Source organism: Schistocerca gregaria, chromosome 2 (assembly GCF_023897955.1).
Source record: "Schistocerca gregaria isolate iqSchGreg1 chromosome 2, iqSchGreg1.2, whole genome shotgun sequence".
NCBI classification, from domain to species: Eukaryota; Metazoa; Arthropoda; class Insecta; order Orthoptera; family Acrididae; genus Schistocerca; species Schistocerca gregaria.
Window position 1 is genome coordinate 771,022,303 of NC_064921.1, and position 27,679 is coordinate 771,049,981.

At 37.8% G+C, this 27,679-nt stretch overlaps 1 protein-coding gene across 3 annotated transcripts in view; it reads left to right on the top strand.

Annotated features, from left to right (window-relative positions):
- Positions 1-27,679, top strand: part of LOC126335001 (exostosin-3-like) — a 269,093-nt gene that overhangs the window by 179,321 nt on the left and 62,093 nt on the right. For all 3 annotated transcript variants that reach the window (XR_007564797.1, XM_049997825.1, XM_049997827.1), the window contains exon 7: positions 1,021-1,146. Coding sequence is in view for 2 of the 3 variants with exons in the window: in XM_049997825.1 (XP_049853782.1) it covers positions 1,021-1,146 (126 nt within the window). In the remaining variant the exon portion in view is untranslated. The remainder of the gene's footprint in view (positions 1-1,020; positions 1,147-27,679) is intronic.

Here is a 27,679-nt window from a genome sequence, read left to right on the forward strand (position 1 = left end):
TGGTGAGCTCTGCCTTAATCTCTCAGCCAAGACTGGCAGTCATTACTATTTCCGCTAGCTGCCTGAAACCAGAGAGAATCTCCTCTGATACAAAGCGACACACTTCATTGGTACAGACATGAGCCACGACCTTCAGTTGGCTTCACCCTGTACTCTTCATGGCGTCCGGAAGCAACCTTTCCATATCCAGAATGACTCCCTCCGGTATGCACACGGAGTGCACACTGGCTTCCTTCCTCTCCTTAGCATCCATGAATCTATGGGGCCCCATTACGCACCTAACGTTGGCGCTCCCGACTACCAGCAGCCACACCCTCTGTGAATGCCCAGACCTTGCGGGCCGAGATTCCTCTGTAACAGAGTGGATGACTGCATCTGACTCAGAGACATCTTCAGCTACAATAACACCCGAAACCTGTTAGTCAAACGGTCCGTGTAGGCCCTACGATCGGCCCCCCAGAAAGTTTTTCACTGACTGCCAGGCTTTGGAAATATCTCCCACTCGACCATAGGTGAGGGGTAAACCTCAGTGCAGCAAGTACCTGGGAAAGCCACAGCAGTGTACCGATCGGGGGACACGTGGGACATGCTCGACGTCCCTCGCATTCCCTCGTCCATCCCCCCACAGTGATGTCTCTTGGCAGTAGGCTCAAGCGTGTGACAGAAGCCAATGCAGCCTGGAGCTGTGAGCAAAGGGTCGCCAACTCAGCTCGCATATGTACATAGCAATTACAGTTCCTATCCATTACTGCAGTCGCTCCTGTTTGAAGCACGTAAAAATATGTAACAAACGAACAGTATACTCGCCTTATTAGCAGCAGGAATATGATGTGCTGTGTCTCTGATGATCTATCCAACACTGAGCTGTACTAACCAAAAGAAACAAAACACCGTACAATGCTACTGCTTCTGCTGGTATTGCTCTTATTGTTGTTGATTCTTTATTTTTTCTTTCTGCATTATTCTTGTGCTGTTAAATACTTATATCAAATACGATGAAGCAAAATATTTCTGTTGCAGATACTTATCGACTCTATCAGTAGACTTTATGGCTTACCTTATCTCCATAAGGTGGTTGTTGTGTGGAATTCTCCAAAGCCACCACTGGAAGACATGCGCTGGCCTGATATTGGTGTTCCTGTTCATGTATGTTGATGATAAATCTACTACTCTTTCTTAGGTAATGAAATTACGTATTAGACCAAGCCTTGTTATTGTGTAATATTATGGTTCAGCTGATGTTGAATATTAGGATGCTGATGATTATTTGGTAGTCCTGTCATTTAGTACTTTCCTCACCAAAGAAGTCTGCACTTGCAGAAGTTTGAGAGATGTAAATATATTAATGGGCTCAGCATATGAAATTTCGAAATAATCAAATGGAATATTTTACCATGGGGTCACTAATTTACTGAAACTTGTACTGCATATACACCTACTTAAATTCATTTTTCATTGTAAATGTTTATTTTATTGAATTCAGACACCACCAATGGTAGGGGTTCTTCCTCTGTTCCTTGCTAAGAATGTGGGCGTGATGCCTGCATGCTCATTTTACTAGAATTTCCCTCTTTCTTACTGCTGCTCTACAGAAAAAATAAAAGAAACGGAGAAACCTTGAACAGCTAACACAAGACTGACAATGAAGACTACTGATATGCTAACATTTCGGGGGCAGTCGATCAGACAGAGCATGGGCGAGCACTGGAAAGCAAGGAGCAAAGGGGAGGGGATGGGAGGGACCGTTTTCCCATTTCCCACTTCGTGATCTTCAGGCGATCTTCTCAGCAGCCCACTGTAGATGAAAACATGTAGCATCGTCTGTCTGGGGCCATTGGTTGTTCTATGGAAATGACGACTGCAAGAGCTGTGTGACGCAGGTGACCTTCTCTGGAAACTTGATATTCTTGCACTTACTCTCTTATGTATTTCGCTATTTAGTGGTTTAGGGCAAAAAGTGGAAATTAGTTTTTAATTAGGTCTTCATGCTTTCCCAGCGAAACATAGTCGTCTTGGGTTTTCCCCATCATACTTGCACGATAATTCGACGCCTATCTCGCAGTTGTCATCGGGAGGCCCCCGAGGCTCAGTCAGCACCTGACGAAGACTGGAAGTTACTCAATGGAAGTATCGTGCAAGTACGACTCGAATTACTAGCGGGAAACCTGATTACCCATGACGGTTTTTTATTGTAAGAGTATAGGAACATCGTTGTGAGGACAGAGCTGCCTACATAGGGGAGACAGAGAGACTAGTTAGCACACGAGTAGTAAGACAAGAACGCTATGTGTGATTAGTGCAGCTTAATAAATCGGGGATAATGGAACACCGCCGTGACTGTCGACAACCCATCTTGTCCTGGGAAGACCGTGTCTTGGCAGAATAGTCGTGGACGCGCAAACGCAGAATACGAGAGGTGACTGAAATCATTAAGCAGCCTGACAAAATTTTGCCCCCTCCTCCGCTCCCAATTATCAAATTGCCTATTTCTTCATACCTCAGAAGGTGTCCTATCAAACGATCACTTCTTTCATTAAAGTTCTGCTGTAAATATTCCCTTCAGTACCTCTTCATCAGTTATTCCACATACTCATCTAACTTTCGTCATTCTTCTACAGCACCACAGTTCCCAGGCTTCTGTCCTCTTCCTAACTGCTTGCCGTTCATGTTTCACTACCGTACAAGGCTCCTCTGAAAAAGACATTTCAACACTTGATTTTTTTTTTTTTTTTCATCAGTCTACTGACTGGTTTGATGCGGCCCGCCACGAATACCTTTCCTGTGCTAACCTCTTCATCTCAGAGTAGCACTTCCAACGTATGTCCTCAATTATTTGCCTGACGTATCCCAATCTCTGTCTTCCTCTACAGTTTTTGCCCTCTACAGCTCCCTCTAGTACCATGGAAGTCATTCCCTCATGTCTTAGCAGATGTCCTATCATCCTGTCCCTTCTCCTCATCAGTGTTTTCCACATATTCCTTTCCTCTCCGATTCTGCGTAGAATCTCCTCATTCCTTACCTTATCAGTCCACCTAATTTTCAACATTCGTCTATAGCACCACATCTCAAATGCTTCGATTCTCTTCTGTTCAGGTTTTCCCAGAGTCCATGTTTCACTACCATACAATGCTGTACTCCAGACGTACATCCTCGGAAATTTCTTCCTCAAATTAAGGCCGGTATTTGATATTAGTAGACTTCTCTTGGCCAGAAATTCCTTTTTTGCCATAGCGAGTCTGCTTTTGATGTTCTCCTTGCTCCGTCCGTCATTGGTTATTTTACTGCCTAGGTAGCAGAATTCCTTAACTTCATTGACTTCGTGACCATCAATCATAATGTTAAGTTTCTCGCCGTTATCATTTCTACTACTTCTCATTACTTTCGTCTTTCTCCGATTTACTCTCAAACCATACTTTGTTATACATATTGTATATGACCCGTTTCTCCCTATAGCTTACCCCTACTTTTTTCAGAATCTTGCACCATTTTATATTGTCGAACGCTTTTTCCAGGTCGACAAATCCTATTAACGTGTCTTGAATTTTCTTTAGCCTTGCTTCCATTATTAGCCGTAACGTCAGAATTGCCTCTCTCTTGCCTTTACTTTTCCTAAATCCAAACTGATCGTCACCTAGCGTATTGTCAATTTTCTTTTCCATTCTTCTGTATATTATTCTTGCAAGCAGCTTTGATGCATGAGCTGTTACGCTGATTGTGCGATAATTCTCGCACTTGTCAGCTCTTGCTGTCTTCGGAATTGTGTGGATGATGCTTTTCCGAAAGTCAGATGGTATGTAGCCAGACTCATACATTCTACACACCAACGTGAATAGTCGTTTTGTTGCCACTTCCCCTAATGATTTTAGAAATTCTGATGGTATGTTATCTATCCCTTCTGCCTTATTTGACCGTAAGTCCTCCAAAGCTCTTTTAAATTCCGATTCTAATACTGGATCCCCTATCTCTTCTAAATCCACTCCTGTTTCTTCTTCTATCACATCAGACAAATCCTCACCCTCATAGAGGCTTTCAATGTATTCTTTCCACCTATCTGCTCTCTCCTCTGCATTTAACAGTGGAATTCCTGTTGCACTCTTAATGTTACCACCGTTGCTTTTAATGTCACCAAAGATTGTTTTGACTTTCCTGTATGCTGAGCCTGTCCTTCTGACAATCATATCTTTTTCGATGTCTTCACATTTTTCCTGCAGCCATTTCGTCTTAGCTTCCCTGCACTTCCTATTTATTTCATTCCTCAGCGACTTGTATTTCTGTATTCCTGATTTTCCCGGAACATGTTTGTACTTCCTCCTTTCATCAATCAACTGAAGTATTTCTTCTGTTACCCATGGTTTCTTTGCAGCTACCTTCTTTGTACCTATGTTTTCCTTCCCAACTTCTGTGATGGCCCTTTTTAGAGATGTCCATTCCTCTTCAACTGTGCTGCCTACTGCGCTATTCCTTATTGCTGTACCTATAGCATTAGAGAATTTCAAACGAATCTCGTCATTCCTTAGAACTTCCGTATCCCACTTCTTTGCGTATAGATTTTTCCTGACTAATTTCTTGAACTTCAGCCTACTCTTCATCACTACTATATTGTGACCTGAGTCTATATCTGCTCCTGGGTACGCCTTACAATCCAGTATCTGATTTTTGAATCTCTGTCTGACCATGACGTAATCTAATTGAAATCTAACCCGTATCTCCCGGCCTTTTCCAAGTATACCTCCTCCTCTTGTGATTCTTGAACAGGGTATTCTCTATTACTAGCTGAAACTTGTTACAAAACTCAATTAGTCTTTTTCCTCTTTCATTCGTTGTCCCAAGTCCATATTCTCCTGTAACCTTTTCTTCTACTCCTTCCCCTAAAACTGCATTCCAATCGCCCATTACTATCAAATTTTCGTCCCCCTTTACATACTGCATTACCCTTTCAGTATCCTCATACACTTTCTCTATCTGTTCATCTTCAGCTTGCGACGTCGTCATGTATACCTGAATTATCGTTGTCGGTGTTGGTCTGCTGTCGATTCAGATTAGAATAACCCGGTCACCGAACTGTTCACAGTAACACACCCTCTACCCTACCTTCCTATTCATAACGAATCTTACACCTGTTACACCATTTACTGCTGCTGTTGATATTACCCGATACTCATCTGACCAGAAATCCTTGTCTTCCTTCCACTTCACTCCACTGACCTCTACTATATCTAGATTGAGCCTTTGCATTTCCCTTTTCAGACTTTCTAGTTTCCCTACCACGTTCAAGCTTCTGAAATTCCACGCCCCGAATCGTAGAACATTATCCTTTCGTTGATTATTCAATCTTTTTCTCATGGTAACCTCCCCCTTGGCAGTCCCCTCCCGGAGATCCGAATGGGGGAATATTCCGGAATCTTTTGCCAATGGAGAGATCAGGCCACATATCCTGTGGATACACGTTACGTGTCTTTAATGCAGTGGTTTCCATTGCCTTCTGCATCCCCATGTCGTTGATCATTGCTGATTCTTTCGCCTTTAGAGGCAATTTCCCACCCCTAGGACAAGAGAGTGCCCTGAACCTCTATCCGCTCCTCCGCCCTCTTTGACAAGGCCGTTGGCAGAATGAGGCTGACTTCTTATGCCGGAAGTCTTCGGCCGCCAATTTATCAAAATTTAGGGAGTGGTGGGAATCGAACCCGGGACCGAAGATGTTTTGATTATGAATCAAAGACGCTAACCCTAGACCACGGCTCACTTGTATTACATGCTATAAAGTTCATGTTTCCCAATAATGTTTTTCTTGTTATTGTCAGTCTGCATTTTGTATCCATTCTACTTCGGCCGTCGTCAGTTACCTTGCAGCCCAAATAGCTTAACTCATCTAGCACTTTTAGTTTCTCTCTCCTGATCTAATTCCCTCAGCATCGTCTGATTTCATTCGGTTGCGTACCATTAACATTGGTTTACTTTTTTATGTTTTTATTATAATGTCTTTTCAGCTGTCCTGTCAACTCATTAACCATTGCAGTTCTTCATACGTATATCTCGTGAAAAGACCGTTATGAACAAATTGGTGAGATTCGATACGACACCGAGGCTTACCAGGAAATGTTCTTCCCACCAACCATACGCGACTGGTACAGAGAAAGGGGAAGTGACCGTTGTACACAACGTACCTCCCGCCACACACCATAAGGTGACTTGAGGACTATAAGCGTATATGCAGATGTCATAGATGTACAACAACGTTGTTATTTCTGTTCCCAGAATTTTAAATCCCTTTTCAAAGTTCTTCTCCGTTTCCGTTACTTCTTGCTCAATGTAAATGACTGAATAACCCTAGAAATAGGCCACAGCGCTGTCTCACTTCGGTCTCAACCACTGCTTCTCTTTCATGTCCATTGACTCCCGCCGGCCGCGGTGCTCTCGCGGTTCTAGGCGCGCAGTCCGGAACCGCGCGACTGCTACGATCGCAGGTTCGAATCCTGCCTCGGGCATGGATGTGTGTGATTGTCCTTAGGTTAGTTAGGTTTAAGTAGTTCTAAGTTCTAGGGGACTGATGACCACAGCAGTTGAGTCCCATAGTGCTCAGAGCCATTTGAACCATTGACTCCCATAACTGCTGTCTGGTTTCTATAAAAGTTCTACGTACCCTTTCGCATCCCGCATTGTATCTCCGCACCTTCTAAATTACAAAGCTTCATCTTTGCCACAAACTTTCTCCAAATATACAAATGCTATAAATGATAGATTTTCCTTTCTTCCATCTATCTTCTAAGAAAGACGTATGGTCAACGTAGTCTCACTCGTTGCTACATTTTACGGAAACCCAAAATGATGTTTCTCCAGTTCTCCTTCTACCATTTTTTTCCATTCTCATGTATATAATTCGGCCAATACTTTGCAAGCATTGCTTACTAAACCGATGGTTGAGTAGTATTAACACCTGCGGTTTTGGATTGAAATTATTATATTCTTCTTGATGTGTGAGGGTATTTCTTGCGCCTCGTATATTATGCACATAATACGGGACGACACCTTCAAAAGGAGAGATCAAGGTAACAATCAAGCAGCTAAAGAGTGGAAAGCCTCAGCGGCAGATGAAACTGCGCCAGAACTTCTGACCGCTGACCCAGACACACCCACGGATCTTCATCCTCTTTTGACAGAGATCTGGAACTTCAAGTGCCTGTCACAGGAGTTTCGAGAAGGATTCCTGGTCACTAGTCTTCAAATTCTCTTTGTAGACTCCGAAAATCCCTTCGATTCCATTAAAGTCACATGTGGAAATTTTTGAAGAAGTAGGCGATACCAGAGAACACAGTAATGTTTATCACGGAGACTTACAATAACTACACACACCGCGGTTTACACGAAGATGAACATACGTAACCTTTCCCATTCAAGTTTTTAGTTGTCCAAGGATGTGTTTTATCTCCAGCTACCTGTTTACTTGTGCGTGATGAAGTGATAGGGAAGTGGTGGAGTAGAAGAATAGCTGGATACATTTGGGAACTAACTCAGCGATTGGAAGATCTTGATTTTGTCGACAGCGACTGTTTCCTCTCACCGAACCATGCTGACATGGAAGGATAGCTACATGACTTTGATGATGAAGCTAAGCTTGTTGGGGTAGAGGTGAATGGGGCCAAGACGAGGATTATGAAAATCAATACAAGAGATACGATAAATCTGAGAATTAACAGTAAGGCTGCTGGAAAAATAAACGATTTCATGTTTATTGGGAGAGTAGTTTCTGAAAACAGAGGAGTAGTTGCCAGTGTCAGAGCTAGAGTACAAAAGGCGAATGGGGCTTTCATCCTACTGTATCCGCTATGGAGACCAAGAAATCGATATAACAACTAAATTACAAATGCTTATAACAAACGTGAATGCGATGATGATATACGGATGTGAAACTTAAAGATTACCTGTGCAATCACCAAAAGAGTTTGCAGGATTTCCTCACTAGATGTCTTAGGAAATAACCTAGAACCTTTTGGCCAAATTTTATATTCGATTAAGAGCTTTGGAACAGAGCGAGAGCAAACCCATTCGCCACCCAAACCAAGAGAAGGAAGTGGGAGATGTGTGGGATACGCACTCGGAAGGTTCAAAAATTCAAATAGCTCAGAGCACTATGGGACTTAACAGCTGTGGTCATCAGTCCCCTAGAACATAGAACTACTTAACCTAAGGACATCACACACATCCATGCCCGAGGCAAGATTCGAACCTGCGACCGTAGCATTCGCACGGTTCCGGACTGCGCGCCTAGAACCGCGAGACCACCGCGGCCGGCCACTCGGAAGGAAACAGGATGCAGCAGAGGGTCAATCTCTCTGCTGTAACAAACAGGGCGAAAGGAAACAAAAAATAAAAAGTTCAACATGGAGGAACGGTGCAGGAAGAGGCAGAGAAGGAGGGAAAACTTTTGTAGAGCTAATGATCCTAGCCCAAAATCGAGTGCACTGGAGGAGTTTCATCGAAGCTCTGTGCTCTGCATAAGAGCAGAAGGAAATAAGTCAAGGAAGTTTATATGGAAGTTATTGTCATGGCTGCCTCTCCTAAGGAAGTTTATAATTCTGAAGAAGTGGCGTCTATCCCAGGGGCAATATTTCCACGCAGATCTTTCACTGGTCTGTTTACTTCTTTTTGCGGTCCCATATCTCCCATCTCATATTCAGCTATCTCCTCCTCTCATTTTGTAACATTCTCTTCAAGTTTATATCCCGAATGTGATCCCTCATATACAGGGTGTCACAAAAAGGTACGGCCAAGCATTCCTCACACACAAATAAAGAAAAGATGTTATGTGGGCATGTGTCCGGAAACGCTTAATTTCCCTGTTAGAACTCATTTTAGTTTCGTCAGTATGTTCTTCCACTTACGCTCAATGGAGCACGTTATCATGGTTTCATACGGGATACTCTACCTGTGCTGCTGGAACAAGTGCCTTTAAAAGTACGACTCAACATGTGGTTCATGCACGATGGAGCTCCTGCACATTTCAGTCGAAGTGTTCATACGCTTCTCAACAACAGATTCGGTGACCGATGGATTGGTAGAGGCGGACCAATTCCATGGCCTCCACGCTCTCCTGACCTCAACCCTCTTGACTTTCATTTATGGGGGCATTTGAAAGTACTTGTCTACGCAAACCCTGGTACCAAATGTAGAGCCTCTTCGTGTTCGTATTGTGGACGGCTGTGATACAATACGCCATTCTCCAGGGCTGCATCAGCGCATCAGCGATTCCATGCGACGGAGGGTGGATGCATGTATCCTTGCTAACGGAGGACATTTTGAACATTTCCCATAACAAAGTGTTTGAAGTCACTGGTTCGTTCTGTTACTGTGTGTTTCCAATCCATGATTAATGTGATTTGAAGAGAAGTAATAAAATAAGCTCTAACATGGAAAGTAAGCGCTTCCGGACACATGTCCACATCACATATTTTCTTTCTTTGTGTGTGAGGAATGTTTCCTGAAAGTTTATCCGTACCTTTTTGTAACACCCTTTATATTCATGCGTCAGTCAGCTTTCCCTTCTTTGCTTTGTATTGGCATGCAATCTGAGCTCTTGATATTCATACAACTACTTCTCTTTTGTCAAAACGCTTCTTTGGTTCTTCTTTAGACAGTATCTGTTTTTCGCTTGATACCTTCATTACTTCATGACTTAAAGTTACCCATCTGTTCCATCCAAAATTGCCTAAGCCTTCCTCTCAACTTTCAACAACCTCTGGTTCTTCCAGTGTATTTAGATGTCTTCCCCTTAAATTGCTATCATTTCGCAAATTCTTCAGTTGTAATGTGCAGTTCATATAAAATGTGGTCAGTTAAATATCAGATTTAGAAATGTCTACCTTACTATGACGTAATCAATATGAGACATTCTAGAGAGCCTAGGCCTCTTCTCTATATTGCATCTTCTTGTTCTCACAGAACACAAGCAGTAATCGTTACGTCTTCTCCAAAAGAGCATAATCTAATGCAATGAAATAAAATTGTGACATTCCAGTAATAGCAAAATTTCAGTTATGGAAAATCGTGGAACTCATAGTGCAGAAGAATCCGCCAATGGTCTCTGGTGGCCCATGAATTTACATTCATAAAATGGAACTTATACAGAATTCTGGGATCCTGAGTTGGTGCTTTTGAGTTTGCATTTTGTAATATGATGGGTAACCGTAAAGCAGATTTCTCTTAATTGGTGAAAAGCACTCCTCAAATTTTCTTGACCATGCTTGCTGGTTCCCAGTAAACATCACTAACCAAATTTCCAAAGATCCTATACAGAAGCTTGGCACGGATTTAATTTCTGCAAATTATTCTTGTGGAAATAATTAATATTGATAAAAATTACCATTAAACATTTCAGTATATACTTCTAAAACTTATACAAGTGACTTCTATCTCTCTTTCTGTACTAAAATCTTTCTATACTCGTCAAAAAATTCAGTTCCAATCAATTTTACAAATGGCATTTAAAAATGGACAGTGATTAGCATCAGAATAATACACGTATTCAGCAAGCGTCTCTCGTAATACAGACCTACTCGATCGCTAAGCAGTCCTCTCACCCTTCAGTAGGGTTGCCATTTGTTCTGATATATCACACTGTCGCCGTTACGGACTTCTTGTGCCCACATCTTAACAAGTTTCAACTTTGTTCCAGTTTTGCAAAACAATGTTACTAGCTTAGCTCAAGTACTGGAGTAGCGTCATCTGTTAGTGCAACATGTTTTGTTTTTGTCAAGGTCGCCTCTCAGATGGCTTTGCGTGATGCCTATCGTGTATCGCCGATGCATGCACCTTCTGGTGCTACCGCCATCATTCAAGAAAATATCGTACTTCTCCACTCGTACCAGGCTGGAGTCGTTTAAGCAGCGACAAAGAGAGAATCGAGCAGTTCCCACTCGAATCGTTATCTGACAAGACGATTCTTTCTAAACGTAATACGAACGACGAGTAATAGTACTGTTTGAAGCGTTTACTGCATGTATATAAGGCGTGAAGTGTATAGTGACGATATCCAAAGTGCTATTTCGACTGTTTACCTTCTAATAAACTCAACATAGCATATAAAAGTCCCTAAGGATGGGAAAAGAAAATGTCACTTTTCGGACGATTACATAAAAGAATGAGATCGAGAGGAAGTGCAAAATGGTCAAGCAGGGATGACTATGACTAGAGGACAAATGTAAAGATGTAAAGGCGTGTATCACTAGGGGTAAGATAGATACTGCCTACAGGAAAATTAAAGAGACCTTTGGAGAAAAGCGTACAACTTGCATGAATATCAAGAGCTCAGATGGAAACCCATTTCTAAGCAAAGAAGGGAAAGCAGAAAGGTGGAAGAAATATATAAAAGGTCTATACAAGGGAAATATTCCTGAGGACAATACTATGGAAATGGAAGAGGATGTAGATGAAGATGAAATGGAAGATATGATACTGAGTGAAGAGTTTGACAGAGCACTGAAAGACCTGAGTCGAAACAAGGACATCACACACATCCATGCCCGAGGCAAGATTCGAACCTGCGACCGTAGCATTCGCACGGTTCCGGACTGCGCGCCTAGAACCGCGAGACCACCGCGGCCGGCCACTCGGAAGGAAACAGGATGCAGCAGAGGGTCAATCTCTCTGCTGTAACAAACAGGGCGAAAGGAAACAAAAAATAAAAAGTTCAACATGGAGGAACGGTGCAGGAAGAGGCAGAGAAGGAGGGAAAACTTTTGTAGAGCTAATGATCCTAGCCCAAAATCGAGTGCACTGGAGGAGTTTCATCGAAGCTCTGTGCTCTGCATAAGAGCAGAAGGAAATAAGTCAAGGAAGTTTATATGGAAGTTATTGTCATGGCTGCCTCTCCTAAGGAAGTTTATAATTCTGAAGAAGTGGCGTCTATCCCAGGGGCAATATTTCCACGCAGATCTTTCACTGGTCTGTTTACTTCTTTTTGCGGTCCCATATCTCCCATCTCATATTCAGCTATCTCCTCCTCTCATTTTGTAACATTCTCTTCAAGTTTATATCCCGAATGTGATCCCTCATATACAGGGTGTCACAAAAAGGTACGGCCAAGCATTCCTCACACACAAATAAAGAAAAGATGTTATGTGGGCATGTGTCCGGAAACGCTTAATTTCCCTGTTAGAACTCATTTTAGTTTCGTCAGTATGTTCTTCCACTTACGCTCAATGGAGCACGTTATCATGGTTTCATACGGGATACTCTACCTGTGCTGCTGGAACAAGTGCCTTTAAAAGTACGACTCAACATGTGGTTCATGCACGATGGAGCTCCTGCACATTTCAGTCGAAGTGTTCATACGCTTCTCAACAACAGATTCGGTGACCGATGGATTGGTAGAGGCGGACCAATTCCATGGCCTCCACGCTCTCCTGACCTCAACCCTCTTGACTTTCATTTATGGGGGCATTTGAAAGTACTTGTCTACGCAAACCCTGGTACCAAATGTAGAGCCTCTTCGTGTTCGTATTGTGGACGGCTGTGATACAATACGCCATTCTCCAGGGCTGCATCAGCGCATCAGCGATTCCATGCGACGGAGGGTGGATGCATGTATCCTTGCTAACGGAGGACATTTTGAACATTTCCCATAACAAAGTGTTTGAAGTCACTGGTTCGTTCTGTTACTGTGTGTTTCCAATCCATGATTAATGTGATTTGAAGAGAAGTAATAAAATAAGCTCTAACATGGAAAGTAAGCGCTTCCGGACACATGTCCACATCACATATTTTCTTTCTTTGTGTGTGAGGAATGTTTCCTGAAAGTTTATCCGTACCTTTTTGTAACACCCTTTATATTCATGCGTCAGTCAGCTTTCCCTTCTTTGCTTTGTATTGGCATGCAATCTGAGCTCTTGATATTCATACAACTACTTCTCTTTTGTCAAAACGCTTCTTTGGTTCTTCTTTAGACAGTATCTGTTTTTCGCTTGATACCTTCATTACTTCATGACTTAAAGTTACCCATCTGTTCCATCCAAAATTGCCTAAGCCTTCCTCTCAACTTTCAACAACCTCTGGTTCTTCCAGTGTATTTAGATGTCTTCCCCTTAAATTGCTATCATTTCGCAAATTCTTCAGTTGTAATGTGCAGTTCATATAAAATGTGGTCAGTTAAATATCAGATTTAGAAATGTCTACCTTACTATGACATAATCAATATGAGACATTCTAGAGAGCCTAGGCCTCTTCTCTATATTGCATCTTCTTGTTCTCACAGAACACAAGCAGTAATCGTTACGTCTTCTCCAAAAGAGCATAATCTAATGCAATGAAATAAAATTGTGACATTCCAGTAATAGCAAAATTTCAGTTATGGAAAATCGTGGAACTCATAGTGCAGAAGAATCCGCCAATGGTCTCTGGTGGCCCATGAATTTACATTCATAAAATGGAACTTATACAGAATTCTGGGATCCTGAGTTGGTGCTTTTGAGTTTGCATTTTGTAATATGATGGGTAACCGTAAAGCAGATTTCTCTTAATTGGTGAAAAGCACTCCTCAAATTTTCTTGACCATGCTTGCTGGTTCCCAGCAAACATCACTAACCAAATTTCCAAAGATCCTATACAGAAGCTTGGCACGGATTTAATTTCTGCAAATTATTCTTGTGGAAATAATTAATATTGATAAAAATTACCATTAAACATTTCAGTATATACTTCTAAAACTTATACAAGTGACTTCTATCTCTCTTTCTGTACTAAAATCTTTCTATACTCGTCAAAAAATTCAGTTCCAATCAATTTTACAAATGGCATTTAAAAATGGACAGTGATTAGCATCAGAATAATACACGTATTCAGCAAGCGTCTCTCGTAATACAGACCTACTCGATCGCTAAGCAGTCCTCTCACCCTTCAGTAGGGTTGCCATTTGTTCTGATATATCACACTGTCGCCGTTACGGACTTCTTGTGCCCACATCTTAACAAGTTTCAACTTTGTTCCAGTTTTGCAAAACAATGTTACTAGCTTAGCTCAAGTACTGGAGTAGCGTCATCTGTTAGTGCAACATGTTTTGTTTTTGTCAAGGTCGCCTCTCAGATGGCTTTGCGTGATGCCTATCGTGTATCGCCGATGCATGCACCTTCTGGTGCTACCGCCATCATTCAAGAAAATATCGTACTTCTCCACTCGTACCAGGCTGGAGTCGTTTAAGCAGCGACAAAGAGAGAATCGAGCAGTTCCCACTCGAATCGTTATCTGACAAGACGATTCTTTCTAAACGTAATACGAACGACGAGTAATAGTACTGTTTGAAGCGTTTACTGCATGTATATAAGGCGTGAAGTGTATAGTGACGATATCCAAAGTGCTATTTCGACTGTTTACCTTCTAATAAACTCAACATAGCATATAAAAGTCCCTAAGGATGGGAAAAGAAAATGTCACTTTTCGGACGATTACATAAAAGAATGAGATCGAGAGGAAGTGCAAAATGGTCAAGCAGGGATGACTATGACTAGAGGACAAATGTAAAGATGTAAAGGCGTGTATCACTAGGGGTAAGATAGATACTGCCTACAGGAAAATTAAAGAGACCTTTGGAGAAAAGCGTACAACTTGCATGAATATCAAGAGCTCAGATGGAAACCCATTTCTAAGCAAAGAAGGGAAAGCAGAAAGGTGGAAGAAATATATAAAAGGTCTATACAAGGGAAATATTCCTGAGGACAATACTATGGAAATGGAAGAGGATGTAGATGAAGATGAAATGGAAGATATGATACTGAGTGAAGAGTTTGACAGAGCACTGAAAGACCTGAGTCGAAACAAGGCTCCAGGAGTAGACAACATTCCATTAGAACTTCTGCCTTGGGAGAGTCAGTCCTGACAAAACTCTACCATCTGATGAGCAAGATGTATGAGACAGGCGAAATACCCTCAGATTTCAAGAAGAATATAATAATTCCAATCTCAAAGGAAGCAGGTGCTGACAGATGTGAAAATTACCAAACTATCAGTTTAATAAGCCACAGCTGCAAAATACTATTACCAATTCTTTACAGATGAATGGAAAAACTGGTAGAAGCCGACCTTGGGGAAGATCAGTTTGGATTCTGTAGAAATGTTGGAACATGTGAGGCAACACTAACCTCACGACTTATCTTATAAAATAGATTAAGGAAAGGCAAAACATACGTCTCTAGCATTTCTAGACTTAGAGAAAACTTTTGACACTGTTGATTGTAATACCCTATTTCATATTCTGAAGGTCGCAGAGGTAGAATTCAGGGAACGAAAGGCTATTTACAATTTGTACAGAAAGCAATTGGCAGTTAAAAGAGTCGCGGGCCATGAATGGGAAGCAGTGGTCAGGAGGGGAGTGAATTAAAATCCATGGAGACCAAATTAAAACTTTGAGGTTCACCGATGAGATTGTAATTCTGTCAGAGACAGCAAAAGAACTGGTAGAGCAGCTGAACGGATTGGACAGTGTCTTGAAATGAAGATATAAGATGAACATCAACAAAAGCAGAATGAGGATAATAGAATGTAGTCGAATTAAATTGTGTGACACTGAGGGTATTAGATTAAGAAATGAGACACTTAAAGTAGTAAACGAGTTTTGCTATTTGGGGAGCCAAAAAACTGAGGATGGTCGATGTAGAGAGGATATAAAATGTATACTGGCAATGGCAAGGAAAGCGTTTCTGAAGAAGAGGAGTTTGTTAATATTGAGTATAGATTTGAGTGTAAGGAAGTCTTTTCTGAAAGTATTTGTATGGTGTGTACCCATGTATGGAAGTGAAATGTGGACAATAAATAGTTTAGAAGAAGAGAATAGAAGCTCTCGAAATGTGGTGCTTCAGAAGAATGCTAAAGATTAGATGGGTAGATCATATACCTAATGATGAGGTACTGAACAGAATGGGGAAGAAGAGGAATTTTTGGCAAAACTTCACTAGAAGAAGGGATCAGTTGGTAGGACATGTTCTGAGGCATCAAGGGATCACCAAATTAGTATTGGAGGGCAAACATCGAAGAGGGAGACCAAGAGATGAATACATTAAACAGATTCAGAAGGATGAAAGTTGCAGTAGATACTGGGAGATGAAGAAGCTTGCACAGGATAGAGTAGCATGGAGAGCTGCATCAAACCAGTCTCTGGACTGAAGACCACAACAACAATGAGTTTCATATAAATTTTATTTCTAAATTAGAAGTGATGGAAAACTTATTTTAAATTTAATGTAGTAAATTAATTTTAGTATCCATAAGGTACTATATCATAATTTGCTACAACCACTGTTTTTCATTACATATAACGAAATTCTCTGTTACTTTGCTTGTTGATTAAATTTTTAGTGTCAACATCTCTGGTAATCAGAGTGTATCTGATTGTATCTTTTCTTTCAATTCACTCTCAGTTACTCTTATCATAGATTCAACAATCTGAATATTTTTGTATTTTAATGTGAAGCCCATTCCTTTGTTCAATGGGCTTTTATCATTTTTCTCAGAATGATAGCTTTTAGGTCCACTTGAAGGACCATTTGTAATACATTTGTTATCTCCTAATTCATCTGTCTATTCATCTAACACAGACTTTTCAACAGTGTTTTCACCAACATCAATATATACTGCACTATCTGTATAAGAATGTATTATATCTTTTCCTAGCTCATTGGTCCTACCATACAACCTAAATGTCATACTTAATGTGGTGAATGGTACTATAAAAGTATTTGTGAGTGTTTTATTTTCTACGTAATAATCTCTCAAAATATACTTCCTCCTTACCATATTCTCATTAATAAAATGTCTATATTATATAAATGGTCATCCAGTAGTATCTCATAATATTTTTGTAAAACTGTCACATACTCACTTTCACTCATATTTTTTCATAACCCAATTTTTCCAATGTTTTACCATATTCTCATTAATAAAATGTATATCTTTATTATATAAATGGTTATCCAGTAGTAATAATATTTTTGTAAAACTGTCACATACTCAGTTTGACTCATATTTCCTCATAACCCAATTTTTCCCCATAATGAATTAAGATATATCTTAGGAACAGCTTGTTTTCCTGGATTTTATTTTATCTCATCAAGATGTCAGTCAATATCCAGTTTTCCATTCACTTCTTTTATAGACAGCTTATTAGTTTCACAATTATGTTTACTGGTTTCCAATTTTATTTTCATAAAATCTTTCTCCCAATTTTGAAATAACATGTAGGTTTTATTTCTAAAATCCTACTTTCATGTACATCTAAAATTTTATTTTCTTTTTCCACAGTTTTCTTTATTTTATCAGTGATCCAAGTACCAATAAAATTTCTTTGCTGATAGTTGTGATTGCATTTCCTTACTTTCCTTTTGCACATTTGACATAAAGGAGAAATGAAACAATAGTTTTCAATTTTTATCGCTCTTCATTTCAGTTGTAAAAGTGGATGATACAATTCTCTAAGTGACAATATATTTTAAAAACCAATATCATTTTTAGTAAAATACCTTTGTCTTTTTTGAGTCACAGAGCATAGTAAACATAATTTTGTACAGGTGGATAAAGACTGCACACATCATCATATCTTATTTTTGTCTGCTTTGACTTTTAGTTTGATCTTATTTGTATAACCACCATAGGAAGCATATCTTGGATTTAACAGTTTGACAACTGTAGGTAACTGTCTGCCCTCCTTGACAATGTCTTCTGATGGAAGTCATCCATCGATTGTTTATTTTGTTGTTAACTGTGTCACATTCAAAAACATTTTCATAACCATATAAAAAACAACTGTGGTGTTCATAAACAGTATTTTTATCTTTTTCATAGCTGTTTACTTTAGCTTCAGTTTTACTTATTTCACCATTGATAAGAGCATATTGAATATTATTTTTGTTTAATCTATTTAAACAAGCTATGGATTCTTTACTGTAATTTTCCTTTTGTTCTTTATCACCTATAGCAATTCTACCTTCAGGCAAATATTTAGATCTGTATAGAGCCATACAAACTCCAGCAATTGTTGAATAACTAAATGGATCTATATCAGCTATTTCTAGAAACGATTTTCTTAGTTGGAAATAACCTGTTTCAGTATACTTACATCAGAGTTATAGTAATCAGTATTTTCTTTCTTCATCTTGAACACATAATTTTTGTGAACTTCTTGACTATGCCATTTGATAAACACTTCACTTTCTTTTGATTTCATAGCATCATGACAATAATATTTGATGTCTGGAACTGCTCCACTGTAATTTTCATATTCTTGTGTATTAAAGAGATTGGAGAAACATCCTTTCTTTAGTTCTTTGAAATCAAATGTTTATGGGAAACTACTGTGAGTGTCTCATATGAAACCACTGCTTTAATTTAGTTCCTGTGTAGGTAATATATGGCTGTATAGTATTTTCAACACAATACTTCAGTCTGAATTGTGAGTCATAAGTTTTACCATAATAAACTATAAATGTATAGTTCCTGTTTTCTTCAGCTATCATCCACCTACTGAATTAATCATTCATCTTAAATTTATAGAGGATGTATCCATTAAAATGGCTATCTGTTATATTTACATTTTACTTGTAAAACTTTATGATCAATCCATGTGTGTCTTTCTATATGGCTTCAATGAATTCTCTTTTGGTATTCATTTTTCACAACACTGAAACTACTTACCTTTCACTATTTTCAGGCATTCCCATCATAGGAAAACATAATAATCTTTCAATTCTCCATTAATATATCACCTTCTTTATAACAGTTTAGGTAACCTTTGACTATAAAAGCCACATCAAACTAAATTTCGTAAATACTACCTTTTGCGACATGTACTGCATGTAACATTTATGATTTATAACATCTCATTATTCGTTCACAGTTTCTATGTCACTCGAAGCCACATTTATGTACTTCACATCAAACAAATGTGATTACTTACCCTACTTTTATAAGCTGTATCACAAACTGCTTGGTGAATTTCTTAAGAATTCTCCATTGTAAAAGTATCTACTGCAATTTTCGGAGTAAATCTTACCTTCTTCACTTCTATGCTCTGTACCATTGCATAGTATACAGATTTGTCTTTCCATTTTACATCTATGTTTGTTCTTGTTGTTATAGAGTTTGTTATAGCCATTACCGAAATATACTTGTCCCAATAAATCTGTCATACTGTTAATTACATCAACATGAAATTTGATTTCTGTGCAGATATATATTTATTGCTTTCTCGGGAATAGGGTAGATGACAGAATCGATCTTTTTTGCACAAACAACATTTGTTTGGCTATCCAGTACTTGTTCAACAGTTTGAGCACCAGCTAGAGTAAATCTTTCTTCATTGTATTGTCCTAATCAGTTACATTGTATTTAGGTTAACCTTTTCTGTAATTTGTATTTATCTCCTACTTTGATGTTCTCAGTTTCGTTCCCAGTTACTTCTCTCCCTAAGATATTATTTGTGTGATATGCAAATGATACAGCTATAGCGCTGGAACTACACAGATTATTATCATTATTAATTCTTGTGATGCACCTTTTAGTCTTTCGCCAACAACATTTTTTTTTTACCTTTGCTACCTCTTGGAACCACTGACATCTGAATATTAGATGTAGTATGTGCTATATCAATAGTCTCATGAGACATATATATATCTAATTTTATTTCTCAAAATTTGAACAGATTCTCAAGTATTGTCTGATGCTTTACATCCTGCAGAAATTGGCCAAAAAAGTTTGGATTTAGAATGAGGTTTTCACTCTGCAATGGAGTGTGCACTGATGTGAAATCTGCCAGGAAGTTTCACAATTTTTTTGAAGATAGTTCCCCTTTTAGCTTATTCTACCAAGAAAATAAAACCTTTCATTAACAATTTGGACTTTGCTAACATTAGCATAATTAAAAACAATATTGGAGCAACAGACAAACCTTTTAATTTTTCATTAAACCTCCAATTTTACATTAGGAGACCAGCTTTCCAATTTTTATTAAACCTCAATCATACTTCTGTAATCTCAAATAGTTCTTTTTTCAATGGATTGTCCTCTCCTCCATGTTCAAATAGTTTACTACTCAATGGATATATCTGATGAAGTCTCACTATGTTTTTCTTGTCTCAGTGGTCGAGTATTTTTAAAAACATCCCTGTCAAAATAGTAGAAGTAATTTATATAAAGTACTCAAGTTGGAAAAGATTTAGTTGTTTGGAATAATTTTTTATGAAATCGAAACACCTGTTACATAATAGCATTATTTAATTTTGATTCCTTTAATGTGTAGTTTTGTTCTCAATTACTTTCAAAATATTGAGAGTATTCAAAAAAGGACTATATAAATTATGTGATCTAATTAATTTAATTAAATAATTTTTTCTTAATGTGCTGTTCCTCTTAAATTATTTCTCCTACAATCATCATGAAGCTCAGTGACTGTGAATCATTTCATTTAATTCCTTCAATTTAGGGTGATAAAAACATTAGAATCCTAAAAAATGAGTATTTAACAAATTTTCATTTTATTAGAGCTCCATTTTTGTGTACAATAATCCAAAAGGTATCTCTAATATCTACTAGAAAGCCTGTCCCAGATGTTGGATGTAAATAAAACCAAATAAAATCTCTAATTCCTAGAGAAATTACACATATCTTGGTTTAGTTATCACACACTGACAATTTTTAGTATTTTAGAACGTTCAAAACGGCAAAATACATTTGAAATGGTTCTTATAAGATTTGAATGTAATATATTTTCCATATACACAAAGAACTTTTTTGTTATACATATTTCCATTGCAATTTTAATACAAGTGTTTGTGATAATTGATAGAGACAATAATGCTTGGTTTAAAGCTATGGATAGTGCAGAAATATTAGAATATACACATAAAAATCAAGTCATTAGAAAAATAATTGATGGAAATGACAAGATTATTTATGAAAATATCAACTCGACGTACCAGAGAGGTTTTAAAGGTAATGAAAGAATAGTATTATCGTAAATTAATCCGAAATAGACAATTTCCACAGTTCTTGCTCTATAAATTTTCTTTCATTTCTTCTCCATGTAAAGCTCTAACTTGTAAGTAATTGGCTCAGAATGAATAACACTTTCAGTTTCAAAAATTTCTGTTGAACAGTTGGATGTGCATTTTTTTTCAAAAATTCCCTTAAGTTTACTAATTCTATCTTTATCACCTGCCTTATTTTCTGCATCAGCTAAAGCAGAATTTAGTCTGCTACTTGGTTTATGATTAGGTACAATGACAACAGGCTTCTAATTTTTATTGTTAATTTCTCTTGGCTTCATTTTTATTGTCAAATGTTTTGTATTAATCAATAAGAGTTATAACTAAATCAAACAATTTATGATATCCTTATAAGTCACATCTTTGTCACATTTTTTCTTTAAGCATTCAGTTAAATCTTTCAACAACAGTTGCTTTTATTTCTCAAAAAGCTGAGTAATGGTTGATCTTATATATTTTCACGAGTTCTTTAAAATATTTATTGTAGTTTCTTTTCCTTTAACTTTTTGCAGGTTCCTTGGCGTTCTTACTCATTTTTTTTTACAAATGCATTTGCTCCACTTTAACATTGCCTATCTTTAACTACTATAGCCCATGCAAGTTTTGAAAAATATCAGTAACAGTTAGTAAACATTTATATATTTTATCAAATTGTGAGATACCTTTCAAATTTCCAGAATGAATTTTTACCAGGTCAGCTTCCCACAAATGATCTAAACAAAGAGAAATAGCATTTGATCTTTTAAAATTATTTGTCATTGGTTTACATAATTCATTATTTCTCGATAAATATTTGCAGGTCTTGGTGAACCACTCAACCCTTCACTAACATAAAATTTTAACTAATTTCCTTTTTTAGTTTCAAAAATTGTACAAAGATCTTAAATTCTTAGTCTTCCATTTTTACTTTCATACTCATTGAGAATGTTGTGTTTCCTACATTTTCCGCAGTTAAAGGGCCCCATGTGATTGCGCATTTCTACAGATTATAAATTTAATAAGATTTAAAATTATTATACCTTTTTCATCATCATCATTTAATCAGTTCACAAAACAAGGGTAATTCACTTAAAGCAGGTTCAATTTCTACTGATTACTTAATTAAAATTTTGGATTAATATCCTATTGCATTACAGTTCGCTTGAGCCAAGATAGATAATCAGTTCTTTCGAATATCACCTCCAAATGAATCACATAAATTTTTATAATCTTTATTTATTTAATGACAGATCCAATTTGAGACAACATGATTAGCTGTATCTAAATTAACTGCTCCAGAATCATATTCCTAGCATGATTAGGTAATTCATCAATAATAAAAGCTCCACAGAAGTATCTGATTATTAACTGCTTAGCCAGTTTCGCAATATCCAAATTATTTAATGCATTACGATATATTTGAATATTTTTTTGCAATTACTTTTAGTCAGTTCCTTCCTTCTTTATTGCTAAGTTACATCTTTTTTGTTCTTATAATTCTGCATCACTTTTCTCTTGTCCATTTCTGCTTTTGCAATGCATGTTCTTCACCTGCCAGTGAACTAATAGCTAAATATAGTAATGAAGCCAATAAGTAATGGAAGAACACACTCTTCACATTTTTTTAGCCCTGTCCCTTCTTTCGATATTAAAAAATTATTTCACAACAGGTATACCAAAAGTTCTGGATAAATTATCACAAATTTTCCTATCAACTTTCTTTTTTGTGTGTCGGTTAATAAATTATCAGTACTGTGAAGCTGATCGTTGTTGATCTTAATTTTAACTGCTTTGCCACTAGGTAACCAAGTATAATCAATGTTGAAGTTATTCAATTATAGATTAAAAATTTAATAAACATTTTAAAAATTTAAATTCCCCATCCATTTTCATTTATATCAATATCGATACCTAATTTTTGTTTTCCATATCGCCAAATGATGCATCTTATGCTTACATTAACTCTTTTGCACCTAACTGAAGTATTTTATCAACTTCATGTCTAGATTCTATGCATACATTAACTCTTTTGCACCTAACTGAAGTATTTTATCAACTTCATGTCTAGATTCTAAATTATTATCATCTCTATATGCAATATCATGCTTCCTTGATAACCTGTGGCTAACATTTCATTCAGTCTATTGTAAGGTTTGCAGCACACATAGCCTAGCAGATGCATCTCTGGCGTTTTTAAGAGATTTAAGGCCCACTTGACTGATCCTTTTCCAAGATTTTCGCTTTTCAAAACTGTGTGAGAAATGTTACTTAGAAGTCTAAACAAATATGGAATTCTGTTTGGATTATTGATAATGAAATGTTTAAATGTAATAGTAAACATTTGTGCTTTCTCCACTTTTTCATTGTGAATATTCTTATTTGCAGCTAATTCTTCCCCATGTGTTACTGGCAATGTATCAATTAAATGACTAACATCATTCACCCAAATAAACTCAACTGGTTCTTCTGAATAGCATTTTATTAAACTATTGGCCTTTTTCTCATGTGAACTTATTCTGGATTCTGATTGTACTTGTCCCAGCTTTGAAAAATGGAAAAAAATAAACGATCTAGTAAAATGTTCTCTGACTCCATCCAGATTTTCAAGAATGAAATCATGAAAACCTGATCATGAATTAACTTGTCATTGTAGTATAATTTCATCATTATTCGCAATAAAAGTAGTCTTAAGCTGCCACTGGATGCCAGGAGGTGGGAGCTGTTACGCAAGCCCTGTTGCTAGTGGAGCAGCTGATGGGAGTGCTCCAGCAGCGATTGCCACTTTGTTAGACCACGCCATGTCAGACTATGCCTTCCTACTTGCTCTGCCTTTCTTATCTCTGTCACCTCCAAAGACCTATAGCTTTTCCACGCAGCAGTTAGTGAAACCATTCATAGATGGCTGAGACTGCAGCCACATGTTAATCGATTTTGGTGATTTAAACTTTTAAATGAAGGCAAGTAAACGGTTTACAACCATTTCTAAGAGCTTAGAACGAGTTTTAGGTGTATAATCACCATGTGTTGGGTAACATATATGCCAACTAACAGAGTTGTTGCTTTGCCCAGCAGGGCACACCTGTATTACTATAGGAATGGTTTGAACGGTCAGTACTACTGTAATTTGCTATAGTCATCCACTTCTGTAACCCCAGAGGAAGCAGAGTAGGACATCTGCTGTCAGTAACTCTTTTCAGTAGATACGCACCAAGTCGCAGCCAGAAGAAGATAGGTGGGCAATGATTAGCAGCCAAGTCGCATACCAGCAGCGATGTTCAGCAGGAAAAAAAACTGGTGGGATGAACTGTAATAAAGAGAGTACTATCAAAAAAAATCCACTGAGTTTCCTTCAAAAGGTGCCAAAAGGTTTTGCACTTGTTGAGAATGGGTTAATTTGTTTGTGTTGTTAAAAGTTTTATCTATGCAAGTGGAGGCTCTACACAAGAAGATGAACAGTGCTAGCAATTCAAGTTCGTTAAAAAAAATTGCGAACTGAAAGTGAATGAATTATGTTATGTCACTGGATTTAAAAAAACTATATACCTAGAAAAAATTTGTATGGAACTCGATAGTGAATATAATATTATTTTGGAAAACAGGTGTAATAAATTAGCTAGTGGTTGGGAGTTTCAGTTTTTTGAGGAAGGGAATACTTAACTGATATATAAAGGAATGAAGAAGCTTAAAATTATGATGATAACTTGATGATCTAGAATTTTTCGATTTATTACTTAATTCTCAATTTTCAGTTTTTAATTTACTTTTTGTTGTTGTAGTGCTCTGAGGCTAGACATCCATTGGTTTACATATAACTGTACCCATTCTACACAATAGCTATGTGAATGCATTAAACAATTGCAATATATTTCATTTTATGGCATAGGCATCGAAACACAAGTAAGAAACGTTTTCCTGAGGTGTTCGGTACTTCACTGAAGCTGACAGTATCCAACAGAAGCTTCTGAAGTTTAATTCGCTGAAGAACGAAACATCGGAAACAGATGCAAAGTTTTGTCTAGACACTTTAGGACAACTGCAAATTCCATTAGAAACATTAATCGTTTTTTGTGGAGACAATATCAACACCAATTTTGGAGGACTTGATCCATGCAACCAGTGGAATTTGTTTCACCATATTAAAGATGAAGTAGGTAAAACTGTAGAAAGAATTGGATGCCCTGACCATATTCTACACAATACTGTATGAAGTGCTGCTGGAGTCTTAACTGTCGATATTGACATGATAGTCACGAAAATATTAAACTATTTTTCCATATACATTGTAAAGACAGTGAAGCTGAATGAGTTCTGCTTACACATTGATGTCAGTCATCAGACGTTCCTCTCTCACTCATGAACAGGATGGCTATCATTAATGCCTGCAGCTGAGAGAATTCTTAAGTGTTGGGTTCCACTAAAACAATTTTTGGACGCCAAAGAAAGGCCACTTTAATTAATTTCAGATTTTTTTCAGTTGTTAGATCACCGAAAACGCCTTCAGGATTCTGCAGTCAGAATCGCCTCTGTTAGAAAAAATATACAAAAAGCATGGAGAAGAATCAAATCTCGATGATTGAAATAAGGAATATATAAATCAACATTCAAAGAAATCTAAATGAAAGATAGACTGTCAATTCTACTGACTTGCAAACGAGCTAAATTTGAACAGATTAAAGAATGATAACCCTGATAATGCAGTACATAATTAGCTTTCGAAATTTAAGGAAAAGACAATGGCTTTCTATACCATAACTTTCGATTTCTCAGAGAAATTGGCTGTTTCTTTAAATAAATATCAAGCATTTGATTGGACTGTTCTATCTGAAACGCCAGGTAGTGTGAAGACTGAAAAAACTGTTGTATACCTCACAAAAAATCGTGTGAATAGTTCAGGCTACAATTTCTTTCATTAATATATGTATCTGGAGAGCATTTAGAAACTAAGCATATATCAGAAAAATGGAAGCCTACACAATCAGTGAGACAAAGTTGAATTTTGCGAGCTATCATCCCAAAGATGTTCAAGATCACATGCAGTTCCTCTTCGTCAAAATGTCTTGGCTCAAGCTCGTCTGGGGGTTGAACTGCATGTGTCGCATTACACGGCCTAAATTAGACACTTCTGACTATTTGTTTAAACTGTATGGCTGATGGCAAGTTTGCGAAATTGTATGAAGTTAATATGACATATAATAACACTAATAGTAATATCGGGAACTAAATTAATGTCCCATAAATGATGTAGGCCACTCAGTTGCGACTTGATTAGAATAATGTTTATTTAGAAAGTAAACTAAAGGCGAAAGTGGTCGTATTTAGGGTTACTGTTACATTCGAGCGCATATTTCACAGTTCGATCATTCACAGTCTCATAGCGAAATGCAAGTCCAATGCCCCACCTACTTATCCTCGCGAAATGTTACAGTTCACACCACGCGCATGGCTGCTCACCGCTCAGAGACTAAGTCCCGCGGTACCACACAAAGTCGTATTACTTCCCAGCTACCACCCGCTTTCGCGTCTCCACCACCACTGTACCCTTTGGTGTCTAGACCAGAACTGAACTGTCCGCTTTCGCGTCTACACCAGCACTGACCCTCTGCCGGTCCTTGGCCACGTCTCCCTCGTGTCGAATATTCTCGCTCAACTGACTACAGCAGTTTTCTTTTCTGAAGCCGTCCATTTGACTGGCTACAGCTTACTCTACATTATTTTACATTTTAACATATTTACCTAATGAAAGCTTGATGATTTCACGTTCTAAATAAAGTAACAATTATATCCGTTACATAATAAACGTCAAATTATTTTACATAAGACCAGTACAGTTTCCTACTTAACTCTGAATGTCACCGCCAGGAACCTTGCATCAATGTGCTTTCTGATAAATAAATAAAGAACAAAAGCAGCTATTATGCACTTAACTTTACAGTAAGTATTGTGTTACCTAATGATTCAATAAAGTGTCAGATTGCCATCGTTCAATGTGTTTTGTGCGTAGGAAATGGTGATCTCATGTTTTACTGAACTTACTAATAATTTAAATTCACTATATCTTTTAAGCAAATAAAGTTACAGAGTTGATTTTTACAAAATTTGTCATTTTAATGATGTGCTCCTATATGAAATGTCGATCGTTAAGATAAACTGAAGTGTTCATACTTTAGCATTGAGGTTTTGTTACAAAGCATGTTAATTTCACTTTAACAGTAAATCCTAAACTATTATAGATATGGCCAATATTCAAGTTTGGTTGGGATCACCATGAAAATTTATGGAGGATGGTAGATTAAAATAAGTGTGGCTTCATTTCTTGAATTACTACAGAATTAAATAATTTTTATAAAAGTTTCCCTTTATGGCTAATCTTAGGTGCGCCATATTTAATACCGCTACGTCTCCCTGGCCACAACAGGTTCTACAGAGTTCCCATATGACGTAGGTTCTCGCCTGTCGCACTCGCACACTACAGCACTCGTTCAGCACAACAGATGCTTGTCAGTTTCCCCAACTCGTGGTGAGTCTGCACTCTCTGTGGCACACGGTCCAGGACGACAGCGTTTGTTTCGCAGCTCCTGAGAACTGACTCTTTCAGCCATATGCTTAAAAGAGAGCAAAATGCCCGTTAATTCATAATTTACTGTTTTAGAAAAACAGAAAATCCCAAACACAAATGCCATCTG